At 54.4% G+C, this 21,007-nt stretch overlaps 2 protein-coding genes across 8 annotated transcripts in view; both read right to left on the bottom strand.

The window, feature by feature from the left end:
• The window catches only part of CFAP65 (cilia and flagella associated protein 65), a 32,407-nt gene extending 29,485 nt beyond the window's left edge, over positions 1-2,922 (bottom strand). For 5 of the 7 annotated variants that reach the window (XR_010431984.1, XR_010431985.1, XM_064661171.1 and 2 more), the window contains exons 1-3: positions 2,797-2,922; positions 1,674-1,828; positions 879-981 (exon numbers count right to left, since the gene is read on the bottom strand). Coding sequence is in view for 5 of the 7 variants with exons in the window: in XM_064661171.1 (XP_064517241.1) it covers positions 879-981; positions 1,674-1,828; positions 2,797-2,871 (333 nt within the window). In the remaining 2 variants the exon portion in view is untranslated. Of the gene's footprint in view, positions 1-878; positions 982-1,673; positions 1,829-2,127; positions 2,215-2,796 lie in introns of those variants that run through there. The other 2 variants (XM_064661174.1, XM_064661175.1) reach the window with 2 other exon arrangements.
• A 2,885-nt stretch (positions 2,923-5,807) lies between these two features.
• LOC135417280 (motor neuron and pancreas homeobox protein 1-like) lies at positions 5,808-16,098 on the bottom strand. The gene is made up of 3 exons (XM_064661164.1): positions 14,044-16,098; positions 6,860-7,020; positions 5,808-6,337 (listed from the first exon to the last, which is right to left on the bottom strand). Exons 1-3 carry the CDS (start codon positions 14,477-14,479, stop codon positions 6,023-6,025), a joined length of 912 nt encoding a protein of 303 aa, XP_064517234.1. The 5' UTR covers positions 14,480-16,098; the 3' UTR covers positions 5,808-6,022.
• Positions 16,099-21,007: the final 4,909 nt, after the last annotated feature.

Below are 21,007 nucleotides of genomic sequence, written 5' to 3'. Positions count from 1 at the left end.
CACCCCTCCTGAGTACCACCTATCCAGGTAAGGAGCGACCTTGGGCACTGCAGCACACACAGTCCTTGCTCACTCTAAGAAAGGCAGCCTCCTGCTTTAGCGACTGATGTGCTGCAGACAAACTATCCACTGAAAATGGAACAAGGCCAACAGCTTATTTCATAAAGGGGACACTGAACAGTCATCAAAAACTCATGATACTGAGAGCAGGGTACTTGGAATCTGTCCAATAATAATGCTGTATGGCTAGGACAGAGATCCACATCAAAGACATACAGCTGTTGACAAGAGCCAGAGATCAACACTCAGAGACAAGACAGATACTACAAACAAGTTGAAAAGCAAGAAAAGAGACTGGGTAAAAAGAATCATTGCTGTTAAAAATAAAGCATAAAGAAACCCATCCCCATCCAGAAAAAAGGAGGCCTTTGACATGTCCCTTATGGAAAACCAGTAGCCCTTTATTGTAGGGGCTTTGGGTCTCCTGTAGTAAAGCAAAGAGTCCTTCAACCCAAGGTTCTGCACTAAAACCATACAGCCGAGGTTCCCTGGTATCAAACCAGGTGTGGCCAGTTCAAGCACTTCATCTTATTGATCTCATGGCCAGAAGTAAAAAAAAAACTGGGAATACTTTTTGTGAGGATCCCTCTCATAACCATGGGCAAACTCTGTAGATAAGTCAAGATTAGGGCTCCCTCCGGTGATGAAGATGTGCAGAGAGCAGGAAGGTCACTCTGGCCACTCTTCCTATGTTAGAATGTTCCCCAAGGACTGATTCATTCAAGTGAAAAATCAGAAAGAACACGAGAGGCAGAGGCCCACTGCTCGCCCAGAAGGCAGCCTGAGCACTGGGAGCAGTTATGACATTAGTGCTTTACCTTTTCACTGGGCCGGAAAACGATGGGCAGAGTTATGGACATTCCAGGGCTGAGAGTAATCGGCTGCGGAAAAACAGTGAAGAAGAATGGCGTGGGAGGACACCTAGATAACAACACCAAAACAAGAGATTTTGTGTGAGGGCATACAGCTGTTCTTCAGTTAGATAGCAGAAAAGAGAACAAATAAACAAAACCTCCAGACCCCACAGTTTAGAAGCACCTTATACACCTGACCCCAAGGGTACCTTGGTAGCACAGTAGCAGAAAGAGGGACAGAACCCAGGTGTCCTGAAAACCCATTCCCAGCTCTAAGTACCTACCCTATCCTTGAACAGTATTTTATGTTTTCAGGCCATGCAGTATGAGCAAAACACATTGGGCAGACACATTTGAGTTTCAGAGCAGGGAGGGTCATAGGGTGTGCTGGAGTGGCTCAATATCCAGTGGGACTCCCGGGAGCAATGGTTTTAGGACACACTAGTAACTGGCTGGCATACATCCACAATTAAAATCTCACTAGACTGGAAATGCCTCACAGACAGAAGTATCAGCAAAACAGAATTTAAAAAAAGGCATTTCATTTAACACACTTCTGCCAGGAACAAGGGCTGTGTTTCTGAATTAGCAGGTTTCTGTCCTGCTACATAAGTGTGCACACACTGTCTCCAGCACAGCACTCGAGGGGAGAGGGGGAAGGTGAGTGAGAAAAACTGCTGATGTTACTGATACAGCAGGAGGGATGAAGATGAAGCGAGAGCATGAGGAGTACAAAGGACAAACAAACTTCCCACGCACCTGTAGCTCAGCTTCTGGGTTTTCTCATGAACATTTTTCAAGGTCAGGTGTCTGATCATCTCTTGTCCAAGTTCCCAGCCATGCCAAATGAGTGTTTCAGCCACCTCAATGCCCCAGAATATGCATTTCTTCTTCTTTGCCTGTCTTACAGACACCTTAGGGAATAGTAGTTGGGAAGGGAGGAGAAATCACTCAAACGGCTGTTTCTCTATGCTAAAGGTTTCTGACTGGATAAGGACGAAAGGAGCCACCCTTCGGCAAAACTCCAGGAGTCACCAAAAGACCTGGTTCAGGAGTCCGGAGGAGACACCTCCTGGCCACAGCCCAAACAGCAGATACTAAACGGGGTGATGAACGAGGGAAGCAAAGTCTAAACGTTTTTCTGCTTCTCTCCTCTCCCTGCCTGCCAGACAATCCACCCACGACAATAAGCACCCTTTAATCCTCCGTTCACCTTCCTGTCATAGCCACAGAACTTCAGAAAAGAGTCAGAGTTCTGGGGCTTGCCATGCTGCTGAGCAAGCATCTGAGAAACAAGAGGAAAAAGTCCTCACGTATGCTGCTTCTGCACCCAGAGAGCCTTTTTTGCCAAGAACTGGGCGCTCCCAGAGACCCAAAGCCCCCTCCTCTGGCTCAGGGTGTCACTGAGCCTCTTCCCTGTAGGGGCTGCTGCAACGTGCCCCTTTGTGTCCCCATTTTGTCAGGTGAGTGCAGCCCTCTCCAGAAACCACGTCGTCCCCATGACCTAGTGGTCATGACTCACAGCCTAGCCCCTGCGGCAGGGCTCTCCTCGGGGAGGGGAGAGCAGAGCAGAGCAGAGCCGAGCCCAGCCGAACCGAACCCAGCCCAGCCCAGCCCTGCCCACTATCGCCCCACAGAGCCCAGTATATCAAAGCCCTTCTTTGTAGCCTGGCCTGGCTCACTAAAACCCCGTATGGATGACTATGGCAGGGCCGTGTTCCCCACAGCGACCGTCTGCCCGGTTCCCCAGGGCACCGCCCGCTCCTTTATCACCCCGCCTTGCCCCGGAGGGGGGAGCGGAGCCCGGGGAGCGGAGCCCAGGCCGCGAGTCACCGCTGCCCCCCGGGGCCCGCACGGCCAGCCCGACTCCCCTGAGCCCTACCCGGCCCCCTGAAGCACCGGGAGGTCGGGGTGCCTCGGGCACCGTCCCGGGCCAGTCCCGGCCGCTCAGCGCCATGTGAGCAGGCCCGCGTTGCCATGGAGACAGGACGCTCACGGAGCGACGACGGCGGCCGCCTCAGGTCAATCCGCGCGGGTTGCGGTGGCCGCCAGGGGGCGGCGGAGGGACGCGGAGAGCGGGGCAGAGAGAGAGGGCGGGAGCAGCGGGGGATCGGGGGCAGATGGAGGGGGCGAGGGGGCAGGTCAGAAGTTCTCGGGGGTCCAGCGGGGAGATGGGGAGCAGGGGAAGATGGGGAGTCCAGGGACAGGGAGATGGAGAGAGGCGAGTAGCAGACGGAGGGGTGCAGGCGTTGCAGGAGTGTGAGAGAGAGCCCGGGGCTCTCTCCCAGGAGGGGTGCAGGGGAGGGAGACAGTGCAAAGCTGAGCCAGCAAAGGGGGGGCTCTGAAGTACGTGGGTGTGCGGGATGGGTGGATGAGGAGACTGTGGGCAAGGGGGCATGGTGTGCAACAGGCTGGAGAGTGCTGCCATAGGGATGGGGTGGCACCTTAATGGGGCCAGGACACCCTGAGTTCCTTAAAGCATTGGTGACACAAGTAACAAGTTGTAATCATTGTCACAAGAAGTTGTGGGGCCGAGATGAGCAAACAGGTTAGGAAGCCCTGGCTGCACAGCCCTATCAGGTATCCCGGGTATTATTCCCATGGGGCAGCACCACCAAAACAGGACAGTCCTACATCTTCCCAGTGCCCTGGATGACCCTCAAGGAGGTGGGACCCTCGTTTTCCCGATGGGGAGGACACCCTCCAGGGTGCACAGGCAGCAGTATGGTGTAGAGCAGGGCTGGCCACATCCCGCAGCACAGAGAGGGTGCCAGGACAGAGGCAGGAGGAGCTTTAATGGCATTTGTCGGTGTTTACAACATGAGTCATCCAGCTAAGCAGCCATAAATCAGCACCCCAACTCCTCCTGCATCAATCGTGTCCCCTCCTCTGTCCCCCCAGCACTGATGAGTGCCTGGCTCCTGCAGAAGAAACCTCATAAATAACAGCAACAAAACAAACCCTCCTGCAGCCACAGAAGGCGTGAGTGTGCCAGGCACGAGATGAACGCTTCCCATCCATCACTTTAATGATTGTACTCTGGAAATTAAACCTGTCATAGCCCATCAAGGTGAACGTTTTAAGTCTGTGACATGCCTTCAGCTCCCCTCCTCCTTCCTGGCACTTCATTTTTTGTTGCTTTCCTTCTTGCCTTTTCTTGTATGCCTCTACCACCCCTGTCACCACTGCACCTGTGTGCCCAGCTCCATCCCGTGGTCCTCTCTGGTCACCCACTGAACAAGGACCAGGTTGCACATTAGGTGGTAGATGTCTTTGGCCCTGAGGCTCCTGCAGCCATGGGCTGGAATCTCCCAGCATCTCTGTGCCCAGTCCTACATGCCTGCTGGTATTGGGCACAGCTACCCTTGGGCAATGGGTCTCTCCTGGTCTGCTGTCCTCACAGGGCAATGGAAGGGAATCGGGTATCATCCTTTCATACTTCCCTCTCCCCTTCTCCTTTCCTGCCCTTTTTTTCCTCGTTCCCCACATTATTTCCTCTCCTGCTCCATGTTAAACCAACCAATACAGACTCCTGGCACCTGGCTCCTACCCTGGCTCATATCTGCCCCCTTGGAGCAAGTGCTGCAGCCTCCTCAGAACCAGAGCTTCCCACCGGGCAGCGCCGAGGGTCTGGGCACCTTCCGCGTGAGCAGTGGGGCCCTACCGTGCCCTATGATGGATTGCTTGAGGACAGGAGATCTGGGCACCGAGGATGTCATGCATCCAGGGGGAAGCTGCTGAGCTGCCAGCAGCCACTGCGGGTCACTGTCTCCCCACACAGGTCCGTCCATCCATCCATCCATCCATCCGTGTCCGTACTTCTCTCTCCCATCATCTGCTTCCCTGGTCCATCCTTCTGTTTCAAAAGCATCGTATCTGTCCCTCTGCCCAGGGTACTGCTCCCCAGCTGCTGCCAGGCTTTTCCCAGCCCTGCGAGGTGTGACAGCGGTGCACCAATGCTTACCTGTCCCATCCATCACTGACTGTCTGCCAAAGGTGACCCGGGATTCCACGGAAAATGTTGCCCCTCGGCAATTCCCACCCCCACCGCAGGTCCCAGAGCAAGCAGCCATCCCTGCCACCCCTAGGTAGGGACAGGAAGAAGAGAGGAGAGGACAGCAGGATGTGGGACAGGAGAGACATCATGGTCTGTCCAGGAACGAGACAGCCCAGTCCAGTTTGCCACGCTCCTGCAGCACTACGTGCACCAGGGTGGTGAAGTAAGGCTGCCCCTCAGGCTGCTCCCCTGCCTTCACGGCTACCTCAGCACCCTAAGGAGAGACCCAATTAAGTGTGCAGAAGGCATAGGAGGTCTATAGTGTCTGCCAGGACCCTCCAGCATCCTCTGAGAACAAGTGCAGCCTGCTTAGTTATGGGGAGTCGGTGCTTAACCCTAGTGCTTCTAGGGAGGGGGTAGAGGGTGTCGGTTGTCATCCTACCACCAGGGGTTGATTTGAGCCCAGTCAGATCAAGCAGCATTCCAAGAGCATCATGAAACGAGCCCAGAAAGGGATTGAGAGCTTTGCTTCACAGGACAGATAAAATTTGCTCTGCAAAGTGCCGACCCCACCAGGAATTCTGCCTGGAGTGAAGGAGGAGGCAAGGCAGGCTGGCAGGCAACCTGGGAATCCTCCTTCACAGCCTTTCATTCACCAAGGGGAAGGGCAGCTGGCACCACCACACAGGGATGTGTCGCTCCAAGCACTGTCAGATCTGCAAGGAAGTGGCAGTGCAGTCCAAGAAGGGTCCATGGTCTCTCTCTTCCACCTGTACCAGCAGGCTGCCAGCTGTGCAAGTTTGCTCTCCCCACCCTTTCCCCCAGGGACCCTGGCAGGACAGCAGAGTAGCAGGAGAGGGGCAGAGCCTCCCATCCCCTAAGGAGAAGCACAAGCATCCAGATAACATCTTTATAAAGGAGGGATGTGGGGACTCCTCCAGATACACACAGAGGAATATTTACGAGTTAAATAGGATCCAAATACACATAAGTTAAAGGGGGGCAGGTGCCCTGCACCCCCTGCTCTACCCAGGCACAGTCTGTGTCTGCCAGCAAAGAGAACCCCCACACCACAGCCCAGCCCCTCTCCCTGGCTGGCTCCATTCGTCTTTCACAACACAGAGCCGATCTTCCTCTCGGTGGCACCCATTTCATTCTCCTCCTCTTCCTCTTCCTCGCCCCCTGAGCAGGAGGAATCGGGGCCGTAGTTCAGCTCGGTAGTGCTGCAGCGCAGGAAGCCTGAGTCAGGGCTGTGCCCCATGAACTTGGGGCTTTCGGCAGCTTGTCCCTGAGGCTCGCTGGGCAGCAGCTTCTCGCAGGTTTTGCTGAGCCCTCGTTGCTTGTCAGCCTCTGCCTGAGCCCCCTGCTCCTTGGCTTTGCGACTCCGTTTCCACTTCATGCGGCGGTTCTGGAACCAGATCTTCACCTGCAAAGGGAAAGCCCTCAGAGGAGAGAGTGTGTCCCCCGCCCCATTCTGTCCCCACCCCCCCACCTTCCCTGTATGGAGAGTCCCCCCAAAGCCTCTCTGCTGTGGGGCATTCTGTGGTGCTGCGAGTCTGTGCAAAGAGACTGAAGTTGTCATGGGGAGAGGAATACTGGGGGACTGCTGCATTCCCTCCATCTGGCCTCCACAGGATGGCCAAGGACATGCATAGGGACATTTTCATTTTAGCCCCACAGAAAGCCCCCTCCCACAGAATGCTGAGGGATGGGAAGGCTCTGAAACCCAAGTTGGGGGTGATGGGTAAAAAGAGCAGTATTCTGGAGTGCCCTTCAAAAGAGAAGAGCCTGGAACCCACCAGGCAGGTCTCTGCAGGAGATGCCCTGGAAGGGGCACTGATGGGAGCATTGGGGTGCGGGGCTGATGGCATCAGCATTGCCCATGACATTGACTTCCATCATATACAGCTGCACGGTGCTATGCTCCATTTCCCCAGGGCCAAGGTACCTGTGTCTCGGTGAGCATCAGCGACGTGGCCACCTCAAAACGCTTGGGCCTGGACAGGTACTTATTCAGCTTGAACTGGTTCTCCAGCTCCAGGAGCTGTTGGCTGGTGAAGGCTGTGCGGGGCCGGCGGCACTTCCCCATCAAGCCAGACTGTGGGGCAGCTGTGGAGCAGACAGTAAGTGGGAGTCAGGAGACAGAAGAGCAAGAGGGGGACATCCCCTCAGCAAACCTGGGATGAGGAGGAAGGTGTCTCCTGTCATCTCCCATCCCAATAATGGCTTTATTGCCTGACTGATAGGAACCAGTGAGATACGTTATCAGGCCTCAGTGTGCAACTAGGATCAGTCCTGTGACTGAAATTAATCCTCTTTTTTTATTGCTGGGCCGCACAGGTGGCAGCTCAACTGCCAGGGGCTGCGGCAGCAGGGCTGCCCAAGAGCCCTGCTATCTCACTCGCAGCCCTTGAAGGCAGTGCGGCACTGAACCAGGAGGCAGCGGGAACAAAGAAACCTTTGAGAGTCCAGCACGGGGTGGCTGCTGCGCTCTGTTTGATCCCTCCTTATCTCCTCTCCGATGGCTTTATTGTCCCCCCGGGGTTCAGCTTTTACTGCTTCTCCCACCACTGAAGCGGCAATCAAACCCAGGGGTTTGCAGTCAGGAGTAAAGTGCTGGAGCAGCATGGGGGGCCACTAATGGGAAAGGTCCTTGGCATATCCCTGCTGATGCATCTAGGGGCATATGATAGAGCATTGTGGCCTCATTGTGCCCCTGCTTGGCAAGGGCCACTCCAGCTCACCCGCTTTGCTGGGCATGGGGCACCATTCTTGTTATCTTCCCCAGATTCCAGCTTTGATCCCACCTGCCCATCTCCTGAGGTGTCCACCAAACCCTTCAAAAACACAGCAGTGATGCATGAGGCAGGAATTTATGAAAGGGGCATTAACTGATCACAATCCAGGTTTAATCCCAAGTAGCTGGATGCTGGGTGGTATGGGTCAATCAGACAGAGCACAGGCTGGACTGGGGCTGTGCAAACTCCTTGTGAGAGCATGACAGATACAACCCCTACTGTGCCTGTAGCCCCACAGTGCCAGGAGAGACAGCCTGTGGGACCCACTTTGCAGCTACTGGGAAGTTATACTAGGGATTAAATAGAGACAGGCTGTGCCAATGGCTCTCACACATGCAGTGCATTATTTTGCATACAAAAGATATTCAAGGCTAAAATCAAATGAGAGGCTCAAAGGATTTCCAGGACAAATACGAATGTCACATGAAAGACTGCTCAGCTCTGCAGAGTTCGGCAGCTGCCTGGGCTCTGGCTGGCTGTGGATGCTCTGGCTGCACAAATCCTCAATGGAGACATGGGACCAAACAGACCTGCAAAGGGTCCCTTTGGCTAGGAAAAGGAGGTGTTATGGGAACTAGCATCTGCAGGGATGGGGCAGCCCAAGCCAACACGCTTTGCAGCTCCTCATTGAGGGAAAGGGCAGAGGTGCATCAGAAAGAACCAGAGAAGAAATTAATTCAGTCTGTGTTGGTGGGAGGCACAAAGCAGTCCCAGGCAGTGTCCAGCAGCCCAATGACTCCAGCTCCCAGCAAGCCCCCTTTGCTGACAGAGACAGGAGGGTGGCTGGAGCACCTGATGCCCCAGTCCCTCCCCATTGTAGGGGCTGCACTGCACAGGCTGGCTATACTGGGTTAGGCAAGGGTCCCTCTGAGCAGTTACTCTTTCTGGGCATGGTCTGTAAAGGATGTTTTGGGGAAAGAGAAGGGAAGAGGGTGTGCCCACATCTCAGCATCCAGCAATCCAGGAGTCCTATGCTTTTTGGAGCTGAAGGGTCCAGGGGTGAATAAATATCATATTCCCAGTTTAAACTCCCCACTCCATAGCAGAGAGCCCAGGGCTCAGCTCTTAGGGCATTGATTCCTGGCCTCAGGGAGCACAGAAATCCTTCAGACCACCCCAAAAGGCTCCTCTGTGCACCCTCTTGCAAGGTCGTATGTGGCCAGACTACAACCACATGTAGGAAGGAGTGAAGGCACAGAAGTATCTATCCCAAAAGCAGTGCAGGTCTTTCCAGCTTCAGAGGAGGCTGGAAGGCAGCTTGCTTTAACAACACCCCCTCAAGCAACTCACTCTTCTCCAGGTAAGGTGCTAAGAACTGCATGGTCCAGTAGGGAAAAGAAGAACAGAAAGTTTGCCCAGAAGTCAAATAAATCCAAAAGGGATATTACCCAAATGACTACCAATGCAGGGGACTGACTGCTGGAGCATGGCCTGTCTGCCAGTCCCCATTTCTCCTTCTTAGTGTCCAATTCAGGCTCAGTGCAGTGGTGTCCATTACAAAGATTGTACAGACCTTGACCTCCTTGGAAACCCACTGTGCCTCCTGCTCCAGTGCTGAAAAGAAAAACCCAGACCTTAACCCCCTCTCTGGTGTTGTCATACAGTTCAAGCCACCACTACCAGTCCAAAGGCCAGCCTGCACAGGTTGCTGGCCACCTAACCTGTGACCTCCTCTGACAGTACACCCTTCAGCAGGTATTATTATCCATCATCACTGCTCCCCACTATGACTTGTTGCCTGCAGACAAGGTGGGGCAAACCCAAACCAACACAGCTGACCTTCAGCCACCCACAGCAGCAGGTTGTCGTGGACCTGAATGAACAACATCTTTGGCCTCAGCTCTGCTGTTAGCTTACCTGAAGGGCTCTGGCTTCTTTGTGTAGGGAGAGTATGGAGGAAGAGGGTCTGCAGTTTCTCACTGGGGAAGGAGCAAAGACAGAAGGAGGAAGTGGAGGCTGAAATGAAATAGGGAATGAAGTAGGTTCCAGTTTCCCATGAAAAGAGAAGACAATGCTCTGTGGCTGTTGGTAGCTCCAGCCTGTCCTGCCAGTGTGCTTTGTGGAATCCTGTCCCTTCCTGTCCTATGGCAGGCTGTCACATTGACATGGACAGAATCCTTCCAAGGGATGCACAGGAAGCATCCCCCACAGGGCTTACCTCCTCCAGTCAGTGTCAGCTGAGCTATGAACCCATCCGCATCACAACCAACATCCCATAGAAAGAATAACCCTTTGGAAAGGCTCTCCCCCTTATCCAGTTTCTACCAGAAGACCGCTGAGTGCCTCAGCATCACACCTTTGCTTGCCAAAGGATTTACTATCTGCTCAACCATCTCTTCCAGCACTGTATCCAAGATCAGAGCTTGTCTTAACATCCCTTCAGCCTGGCAGGGCTTAGACCCCTTGATGGGTGCCTGGCATTTGGCTGAAGTATCAGTAAATAAATTGCTTGGCCTGTGGCTGGGAATACCCTCCGAGTCTGAGGCCAGGAGCTCTACAAGGCAGCTGCCTCCTGGATAATTAGATAAAGCTTATAAAAAATTGTTGGTTTATTTGACACAGTTCCGTCTACTTGATAACAAGAGTAATCCTAGGTTGATATTAACTCACTTGGTTTTAATTTGGTTTGTTTAGCTATAGTTCACTTAACTTTGTGTGCTGGCAGATAAAGAAGAGGAAATTAGCACCCTAACTGCTTTGGAGGTGTTTCTCCAGATGTCAGAGCTGGAAGGGAGAGAAGTGGTCTCATCAGTGTCAGGGCCATCGCCACAGGCTCCTCCTGGCCTGTCAGCAGCTCCGGCCATTATCCGTGGGGCAGCATGTGTAAGGGCACTTGCTATCTCTACTAGCCCCTTGCTTGCTCCACAATTTAACCTTGATTGCTGCTTGCCAGCTGTTTCCCAGCACGTATTTCCTGCTGACACCAGACCACTGTGCACCTGGTGAGCCTTGGAAGGCGTTGATTTTTGAAGACGTTTGATAAGACTTATCCTGTCCCCTCTCCTAGCCCAGCACAACCCATCAACAAGCTCTCTGCCACCATGAGCAGGATCTGAATTGGGCTCCAGGCCATCAAGGTCATGAGTAGGCGATGCAGGGAAGCTGTGTGCAAGGAAAGCCATCTAAGCACCAGGTCCCCAGCAGGGATCATTTGCTCTGAGTGTCTACAGCTGTATGTCACTGTTCCTCACTCCTACAGCTCTTGGCTGAGGTGGGTCTCTGCACTTGGCTCCCACTGCTGTGCTGTATTTCCACACTGGCAAATGAGTCACACCTCCCAGTAAAACTGGTAGGCACAGCACTCCGGTGCCAAATGCTACCTCTGTGCAGTTCAAGAGGTGCTCAAAGCCCCAGGACAGGGACCCAGGCTGGGGACAGCAAAGCCTGGGTAGGGAGCATCCCTGACATCTGCAGCAAGGGCATGCCTGCTCCTGCACCCAGGCCTTCCCACTACCCTCTCAGTCCGCATTGCAGCAGAAGCAGCCAGGCACTGCATGCAGCTCTGCACCAGGAGCCAGAGAGGGAAGCACAGCACCCGCTTGCCTCACAGCCAGGAGCACTGCTCTGAGCAATCCCAGCACCCAAGCCCAGGCCGGGTTCCTAAGGATACCATCTCAGACTGTCTCCCCATACACAGGTGAGAGCAGGGAGAATGTGTGCAATGCATAACCACAGAGCTTGTGGCTTCAGTTCATGGGCTATCCTGCTCCTTCCCCCACCCCAATTGTACCCAGGAGACCAAACTAGACCGTGCCTGCAAAACTTCTCTACACATGCAGCTAAAGAAAGAATTTATTCCAGAATAAAGTCCTGGAATTCCCTATAAATAAGTCACAAGGGTGATCTCCCTCTGGAATGATCCATAACATTCATGATCCTAGGAAGCTTTCAGATTCATCTCTTACTGCTATGAGAGCATTAAACATGACTGGCACCAGGACTGTGGACACTTGTACTCAGTCCTTCTGGAAACTTCAGCCAGGCAGGTCTGTCCATCTGTCTGTCTAGGCTGAGTGGTGGGACAGAGACTCCCATAAAACTACAGGCAGCCCAGGAGCCCTGTGCCAACAGTGTGAGGCTACAGCCCAGCCCACCGCCCTTCTCAGAGAGATGAGGAAGGACCATGGAAGCAGCACATCCTAGGCAAGTGCCCCTTCCTGTCTCTGTCCCTACACCATGGCCAGCACACTGGGCAGTATGAGGCCAGACACAGCCATAAAATGCAGCTGGGGCCAGCACTGGTGAGTACAAGGACAAGGCAAAGGAACCAGATTTCAGAGCTTCTGTGAGTCCGCCAAGAGCAAGGGCTGAGGACACACTTGAGAATCCTGATGTTCCCAATGGACTGAAACAAGGATCTGAAGATGGATAAGGTTCTGTCCTGCACAGCAGAAGAACCACCGGAATACTAAACAGGACATTCTGGAGAGAAAGCATCCCTCCTGCAAAGGGCTCCCCAGAACTGTGAGCAAAAACATTTTAGTAAGGATATGGATTGAGGCAGTGATCACTCTGACTTAAAAATCTACAGCTTTGTCAGCTTTTGCTCCATCCTTGTTACACCCCCATGTGTCTACATTGTTTTGGTTACTCCAAAACCCAGTCAAGTCATATTTGGGTCAGAAATTGCTTTTCCTCCCTCTGAGCTTCCATAGGAGCCCTTTTCAGTGCTTCCCATGATATCCATTGACATTCTGTTCTAGTGCATTCTGCACAGCCCAAAACCTCCCTCCCCAAGCTGTTCTCATGCCCATAATTTGGGATTTCTCTCCTTCTGGTGAGGTTTTAGATATAACCAGCTGTAGAGTAGAACCTGTACTCGAGAGCAGTAGGGCTGATGCACAAATACCTCTATGTTATCCCAGCCAGAAGCTGCACTCAGGGCCACAGGAGCAGATGCAGTGGTGTGTTCCCACTCTGGTGAAACATAACCCTGCATTAAGCCACGGGATGCTGAGATACGCCGACAGACCCAGACCTTTCAAGGATAACATGGCCTCTGCAGAAGAGCAGAAAGGTGTTTTACCACCTAACAAATAGAGATTTCTTTTTTCTTGTCTTAAAGACATGCTTGAAGAGCACACACAGCCCATAGCACCAGAAGCTTATTCTACACCTCTAGATTCACAAATGTACGTAACCTAAAGTCCAGGGAAAGGGAAACAGAATGGGGAAGAAAACAGTCTGCTTCCCTTTAACCTGTCCAGGAGTAATTTGAAGAAGGAGCAACAAATGGGACCTTTCATGTTAATTCTCCATTTTTATACTATTATGCATTCAGCCAGTTTATCAATTAAATTACTTTTCCAGCCTTGTTTTTTATTAGTACTATTTTATAAATGGGCTCCCAAGTTATTAAGATGCTACGTTCAGCCAATAAATCTGGATACTCTGCCGGGGGGCTATTAACCAGCCACTCTTAGTCTACAGACTATCTTTGCGCTGACCAGAGCTCTGATCACCACAAGCACAGGGCAGAGTCCAAGTCACACTGCCAGGGATGCCAGTCACAGTCCCCAACGGGACAAGAGCCTGAAGCCTTGTGCCGTCCGTGCCCTGCAGGACCCTTCCCACCCGTGGCCCATCATTGCAATGTAGGATACGGCGGCTGGTGGTCGTACCCACCAGGAGGGACCTGGGCAGGGCTAGAGCCGAGCACACTGTCGGGCCCCCGGGCTCCTGCCGGCCGATGGACTCACCGGCCCCTCACCCCCACGAGCCGAGCGCGACGGCGGGCAGAACACGGATCCCCTGCCCGTTCCCGCAGGGGGGCCCAATCCGGCAGCGCAGCCCGCGGGTTCGTTCCCAACCACAGCAGGCGGAATTTATTCGTTTTCCAGTGCAGGTTCTGGCTGCCCCTTCTTTATTTTCGTTTCCATCCCGCCATGGCGGAGCCCAACAAGCCCGCGGCGGCCGTGCGGGGCTGGCAGGCGGGGTCGGCGCGGTTTGCTCGGCCTGAGAGCGATTCGGCTCTGCCGGTAGCGGCGCGGGCAGTGCCCCTCCGGGCTGTTCTGGAGCACTGCGCCGGGATAAGGCAAGACTTTGCCCTTCGGATGGGTTTCCCGGGGCCCCGCAGCCTCTGGCGAGTCATGTTACCGCAGCAGTGGGACCCCGAACCCTGCCGGGCTGGGAGCGGGTCTAGGCACTGAAAGAACCCCGAATAGCGGTCCCGACCCGAACGGCCGGGGAGCCTCGAAAGGGCGGGTTTGGAAAACCTCAGTCCTCAGTTCCCTAAGGGACCTGCACCGCGATGTGTCGGCGGAGACCCTCGGGGGCTGGAAGGGGCGAGAGCCGTGTTCCGCCTGACGGGAGAGTCGGTCCCCAGGTCACTCACCGTGGAAGTCGGAGAGCCTCGGCACCACCATCCCGGCTCGGATCCAGTGCTCCAGCGGGAAGGAGCCGGCCACGGCCGCCTTCAGGTGCTCCGCGCCGGGCGGCGGCAGGTGGGGGATGCCGGAGTAGGCGAAAGCGGGGTGCTGGCCCCCCAGGGTAGGGAGTGGATACACGGCAGGCGGGTACAGGGCTGGCAGGGCGCCGAGCCCGGGGCCAGAGAGGTGCAGCAAGCCAGGCTTGGGAAGGAAGCCGGCCGGGGCGAGCGGCCCGGCGGCCGGGGGCGCCCGCGGTGAGGGGGTATCGGAGCGCCCGGCGGGGCCAGGGCTCACCGCGGGGCTCCCGGGGCTCAGCCCCGACGGGGAGGCGCTCCGCGCCGGCTCTTCGGCCAGGAGCGCCTCGATGCGGAAGTTTTGGGACTTCTCCATGGGCTTGTGCATAGCCCTACCCCGTGCGGAGCCGTCGAGCTTCCGAGCGCCCCGCCGCTCCCCTGCCAGGGCACAGCCCGGCCGGCCAGCCCCGGGCCAGCCCCGGCACCGGCGGGCATCCACCCGCGGGGCCCCGCCGCGCCGCGCTCAGCGCGGCTGCCCTCGAGGGCAACCCTCCTCTCCGCTCCGCCTCCCGAGCACTCGCTCACTCGCCGGCATCGGGGGGGGGGGGGGGGGTTTTAACGCCCCCTCTACCTGCCCCAGCTCCCCATTGGCTCGGCTCCGGCCCCCCGCCCCGCCAGCCCGGCCGCCCTCCTTCGGCTTCCTCAGCTCCCGGCCGCAGCAGCGGGCACATGCCAGGGCCTGACCCTGCCCCTTCCTCAGCCTCATAGTCCAGCCCCGCCCCTTCACACTCGGGGGTCCCCCAGCCTGAAGGACTCACCACCCAGGGTGCTGAGCCCATCATCCTGATCCAGAGCGCTATGGCAGAGAAGCAGGTCTGTGGTTGCAGTGGCTGGAGGAGACCTGGAGAGACTAGACAGACTTCAGCACATGTAGGTAAAGCCCTGCTGGGTTCCAATGAAGCCCCCAGGCACTTGGAGGGCAGAAGGCCTGGCTGGAAGGGCAGGAGAGGCAGTTGCTTACTAGCAGGCTCCTCCATACCCTGTGCACCAGGGATCATCACCAATGCCCAGCTGTGCCATTTCCCATTGCATCGCTCTGAGCCAGGGAGATCAGTGGACCTGAGCTGGACACACACAGGGCCAACCACCCTCTATCACTCATGTCTCTTCAAGATGCCAACAGAGCAGGTGCCCACAGCTTAGACAGTGGCACCTGGGAAAGGTAGAGAGGAAAGCCTTGGCTGGTCTGGGAACTGTGGGTGAACAGGAGCAGAGCTGGCCCAGACCCCGTAACACTGGCCTTCAGGGAGAGGCAGAGTGTATGCGAGTGCATCAGTGATCTCTGCCATTGAGGGTCTGTGCCTGTGTGTCTCTGGGTCCCACTTTTTTGTGTCCTGCTGACACAGTGAGACAAGCCTCTTCTTGTTGGTGCCCAATGGCATGTCCTGCTCTCTGGAAGAGAAGTAAGACAGCTGCTATTGTCCTGCCTAAATGTTATAATGGCTAAAGGGAGTTCCTACCCCGTATTTCTTCTCCCTTCAGCATTTTCAGCTCTGCTCTATTCCCTGAGATGGGTCCATTCCACTGTATCCTGTGTCCCACAGAGGCTGCAAGCAGATGCCCAGAGAGGAGGAAGGCAGGGGCATACGGGGCCTTCCTCAGCCTCCTTCTTTTCTCTGCTCAGTAACCCCAGGGACTTCTCTTCCCTACACCCATGCAACCTGCTGATCTCCCTGCACACACCTCACCCTGTTGCAGGGAGCTTCAAAGCTCCCACGTGTGTAACAACTTCCTCCTTCCATTGCCTGAGTCTAGCCTCAAACAGCTTCACTGGGCGGTCCAAAATCCTTATGTGCAGACAGACACACAACAGCCCTTTTCCAGATGCCTTTCTGGGAGAGAGGAGGGCAGAAATCAGCCACATGGACAGTCTAGAGCTGGATTTTCTCAGAAGGGGATTTGGGGTGGATGTCACCCCACAGTAACACCCCCAATTTGAACAGAAGGTACTGAGGGTGGAACAGTGTTCCTTTTCACCTCAACTCAGCTGCACCTGCTCCTCTACCCTCTCTGCCATCAGGGAGGTTGTAGGGACCTCCCTCCTTTCTCCCCCCCAGTTCATCCCTCTCCACTTGCCCAGGACAGAAACCAACGTCCCTGCCAAGCGAAAGGAGACCAAGCCCTTTCTCTCTCTCCCCCATTGCGAGTAGCCAGCACTGCCAAGCATCAGGCATGGATAGGACAAGATTTGGGGAGGAATGGAGCAGACTGACTCCCAAGCACAGGGGAAAACTGCAAGAAGTATCCAGGGAACAGAGATCACAGTAGAAGTAGAACAACTCTTCCATTGCAGGGCAGTAGCCTGCACTGGTGACAGTGACAAGGGGGAAGCCATTGTTTTCTTATCTGAGCCCTCAGGACTAACTCTGGGGATTGCAATGGCTTGTTAGCTCTGCACAGGGAACATACCTTGAGATCCAGGGCAAAGACTGGGGCACAACAGAGAAATTACCATCTCAGTGACAACCATGGGGTAACAGGCAGGTAGCAAGTCCAGGAGAGCCAAGGTAACCCCTGCCAAGCCCTGAGACTGTTTGTGACTGTACTCACTGTAGCTTGAATGAAGGGTCTGGGTCACAGCCTTACTGTCCTCATGGAAGTCCCCTGCACTACCCAAGGAGGCTTTCCAAAGACAAGCAACTCCCTCAAGGATCAGCAGCCCATCCTGGGGCTATGCAAGTACAACCAACAAAGCTGCAGCCTTTGAATTGCACAAGCAAGAAATCTTTGCTGACACAGCCATAAAACCTGGGTGGAAATAAAGAAAAATCCCAATAAAGAAATGTAGGAAAATGATGGAAGGAATTCCCTCCTCCAAGTGAAAACACTTGGACTAGACACTGGAACCCTGCAAGAGGATTGTCCAGGACTGGAGCAGGTGGCACACAGCCCATGCCATGCAGGGCAGAGTCCAGGGTTGTGAACAGGAGAGCCGGGCTGGGTGGTGGACAGCAGAAGGGGCAGGATGCAAGGCAGTGATAGATGCCAGGGTGCTGATGAGTTCACAGTCTTCAGGGTCATTAATCAGATCAGAGCTGGATTAAGGTGTCCAAGGTCTGATTAGCTTCATTTCCCGCCTCAGGAAGGAGGGAACTCTCTTTGCCATCCATCAGATCCTCTGGTGACAGCTCACCTGTTTGCTAACTAGATCTGAGGACTGTAGTAAGTGAACATGACTATGGCCTGGCTCCTTACCTCTGCCCAGCATCCTTCCTTCATAGGAAGGTCTAAGGCAACCTTGAACATCAGCCACGAGTGGCAGACCCCAAGATACCAGCCAGAGATACAGATCATTCCCCCAACCTGAGGGTTCAGAGCACTATGGAGGGAAGCTGTTCTAAGAAACAATCCCAGTTCAGGATGAGGTGGAGTTTAAGGCAGGATGTTCCCAGTCAGCACCATATTTCTCCCAGTTCCACCACAGCTCACCCTATGCTGTTACCCCATGGCCTCCTCTGCTCACCCCATGGTAGCAGAGCCCTCCCAAGGTCTGTGAAACTGGCCAGCGCACGCTACCTTGCTGCTGTGGGAGATCTTGAGCACATCCAGGACAGATCTTCTGAGCCCCATATGCAGCTAGATGGACCGGATCAAAGCTCTGAACCAGTCAGGGTGCTTTTCTCATCTCCTCGTCCTTTACTGGCTCAAGCCCATCCTGTCAACATCTCCATTTGTCCCCTGCCTGATGCACCTCATGTTCAGTGTGCTCTAAAGATGCCTCTGCTTTTAACCACTTAAACTATTCAGTCCAACAAGCACAAACCAGCAACAGGTCCTTGCTGCCCAGAGAGCAGCAAGGTTCCTCAGCTCCCTCACCTCTCTGGGGGGACTGATCATAGCATCCCTTGCTGGACAATGGGCAGCACTGTGAGTGTTCACACAGCTCAGAGCTTCCTGGGAGTCTTTAATTCGCCCAGGTATTTGGGGGGAATTTTCTGGATTTTGTGGGCATTCAGAGCTCAGTCTTCCTTCAGTCACCTGAAAGCAGCAGTCACAGCAGCATCCACACAGGTACACGTAAGCCCTGCAAAGCCTTTTGTTGCTGATGGGAAGGTGCCTGTATAGACAACTGGAGCTCTTTGCTCTGTCCATAGCCTCATATGGATTGTTTCCATTGAGACTCCCATCCATGTGAGGTCAAACAGCAGAGTAAAATTAGAAGAGCTAACACTCACATGGCCACCAAAGACACCCAGCTCTGGCGCACGTAAGTTTTCAGCAGCTTTAGAGCCCCACAACACTACTTACATCACTTCACATACTTCCCCAATCTGTCGCCAGCAGTATCTGAGCCCTCAAAAACAAGCCATGGGGGTCACAAGTAGTATTTGGGAGCACAGTTCAGTTTTACAGCCTCACTACTTCCTCGGTATCACCTTGGGAAGCAACGTAATGTCCCTCAGCAAACCAAACTGCCCCAAGATCAAAGCCAAGGGTGCCGAGGAAAATCCATACCCTAATAAAAAAAATTTCCGACTGGGACCAGACTTCCATTTTCCCAGAATCGAGTCTTCCTTCCAGATATCAGATATGACATGACCCGTGCTGGGGTGTCTTGATTTTCACCTAACCTCTCATTTTGGCTGTTCCTAGATGCACAATTTAGCACCAGGTCCTTCTGGCGGCTTTGGGTCACCCCCTGCCCTGAGTCAATAGAAGTTACCTTTGACATAGACACTGTGCAGGAACCAACGCATAGCCTGTCACAGAGAGGTGACAGGCACCCTAATTTCTACCCAGGCCATTTAAGCTTTTAAGCCTTGAAAGATCTCCCTCTCCCCAGGACGGCTGTACCCATTTTCTAAGCATTAACTACTCACCAGGTCACAGTCCCCAGAGCTTTCCATGTTTAGAAATTACTTCTCTGTAAGAAACCTACAGTGCAACAACCTTGTTTAAAGCATGTCTGAGGAGACAGAGATCTTGCTGCTGTGGCCCTGGTGCCTCAAGTCATCTTGCACCACTCCAAAGTCTGTAGCCAGCTAGTGGAGAAATACAGCCTGGAGGCACCATGGATGCTGGAGATACAGGATATAAGCCTGCTCACAAGTGTTTTCCCAGCTCTTTGCCCATGAGAGGGGCTGTAGAAGCATCCCTCTCTTATCCCAGAGCAGGCTAAGCCCCTGGTAAGAAGTGCTGGGTGTTACAGCTGGTCTACTCCAGTTTGGGCTGTCCCAGGTTTTGCGGGAGCCCTGACTATTGCCCACGGGAGGATGTTGCCCTTCCCCTGCCCCTCACAGCCAGGCCATCCACTATCTCTGGAGTCTGGGAAGCCACAGGAGGCTGGTGGGGAAGGTAAATAAACTGCCAGCCCAGTGATGATTTGTGGCGAAATGAACAGTTGAAGTCACCTGTGCATGGCCTGTGGCTGTTAACCAACCAGATAATAGGTCTTAATCAGCCCCGTAGCGATGGGAGCTGAGCCCAGCCTGTGTCAGACCTGGCACAGCCAGCCCTGAGGTCCCAGGTTGCTTGGTGGCTGTGCCCTCTACAGAAACATTGGCAGAGGCATCTACACAGAGCAGCTGTCTGCAAAAATGCTCATAGGGGCTCCTCATCTGTCTTTAGGGGACTCCCCCTGCTCTGATGGTGACAGCAGACAAGTCAATGAAGCAACCTCCCGCCTGCTTCCAGGGTGCTGTGCTCAGTCACTGCCATGCTGTGTCCCTGCCTGCATCCCCTCTCACATGGGTCGGCCTGCTCCTGCCCACTGTGGAGACTTCTGACCCAGCCACAGGCTTTTGAGACCTTCTTCATCCTGGCACATCAGCTGCTTGGTCCAACAGGCAGGGATCTGTCCTGGAAGGCAGAAATCCCACGGCCCCTTCTTACCTTACCCAACTGTCACCCTTCCCTCTGCGTGGAGCCCCAGGTACTTGCCCCCACTGAAGGGGTTAACAGGCAAAGCAAACATGGCTCAGTCCCTCCCAGACAGCCTCCTGCAGGGATTTCTGGGCAGCTGTTTATTTAGCCAAGCAATTTCTCAAATAAGCAGCTTCATCTCTGATGGGACATGGCAAGGCTGAGCAGAAAAATGTGTTAACAGCTCCCACCCTGGAGCAGGGGGATAGTTAACCAGGACGGGAAGGCTGGCAGGGAAGGGAGGGTGCCTCCCCCGGCAGAAACAGCCAGGGCAGCTCTGGCATATCACACCAGATCCCAGCACACTGCTGAGGGCTGGGTACCAGCATCGTGTAGGATCAGCCATAGTAGGGCTGCAGTGGACAGGCAAGGGATGCCTTCTGTTAGCTGTTGTCTTCCTGGGATTCAGCGATGCACTGCAGAGGTGCTCGGGTGTGGAGACAGAGGGCTTGTTCCCTTGTAAACATATGCACTGGAGGAACAGAGACACCCAGTCACTCAGATCTATTTCTCAGAAGAACTCAGGGTATGACTGCTTCATTTCCAGTCCTGTTAGTCCCTGACCAGTCTGAAATACCTGATCCTGAAACACCATGATCCCACAGGACCCACACAGAGATCTTCTTCATCCTACTGCCCCCAAATGAGGGAGCACCTTAGCTCATCATCAGTATCTGTCGTGTCCTCACCCCAGGCCTTGGCTTTTGTGGAGAGAGGCTAAACAGCCGGCATCTCCTATAGCTCAGCACAGGAGTCATCCAGGAAAGCAGGGAAGTGACCGAATGCGCACTATCCCTCCTGCTGCTTTCTCATGCCCCCACTCCCCCAGCCCTTGCTCAGCACACCACTCCAGCACATTGTGTCCTGTGCCACACATCTCTGGCACAGCCAGGCTCGCCTTCTCCCTGGCACCGCTATCGCTGGGCACACAGGGGGATTTCCCAGCCCTGCTTTTTCCTGTCAACTCCAGGACCTTCTGTTTTGGCTTTACCAG

This window comes from Pseudopipra pipra, chromosome 7 (genome assembly GCF_036250125.1).
Source record: "Pseudopipra pipra isolate bDixPip1 chromosome 7, bDixPip1.hap1, whole genome shotgun sequence".
NCBI lineage: Eukaryota > Metazoa > Chordata > Aves > Passeriformes > Pipridae > Pseudopipra > Pseudopipra pipra.
The sequence above is the reverse complement of the archived record's forward strand: the minus strand, read 5'-3'. Positions and strand labels throughout refer to the sequence as shown.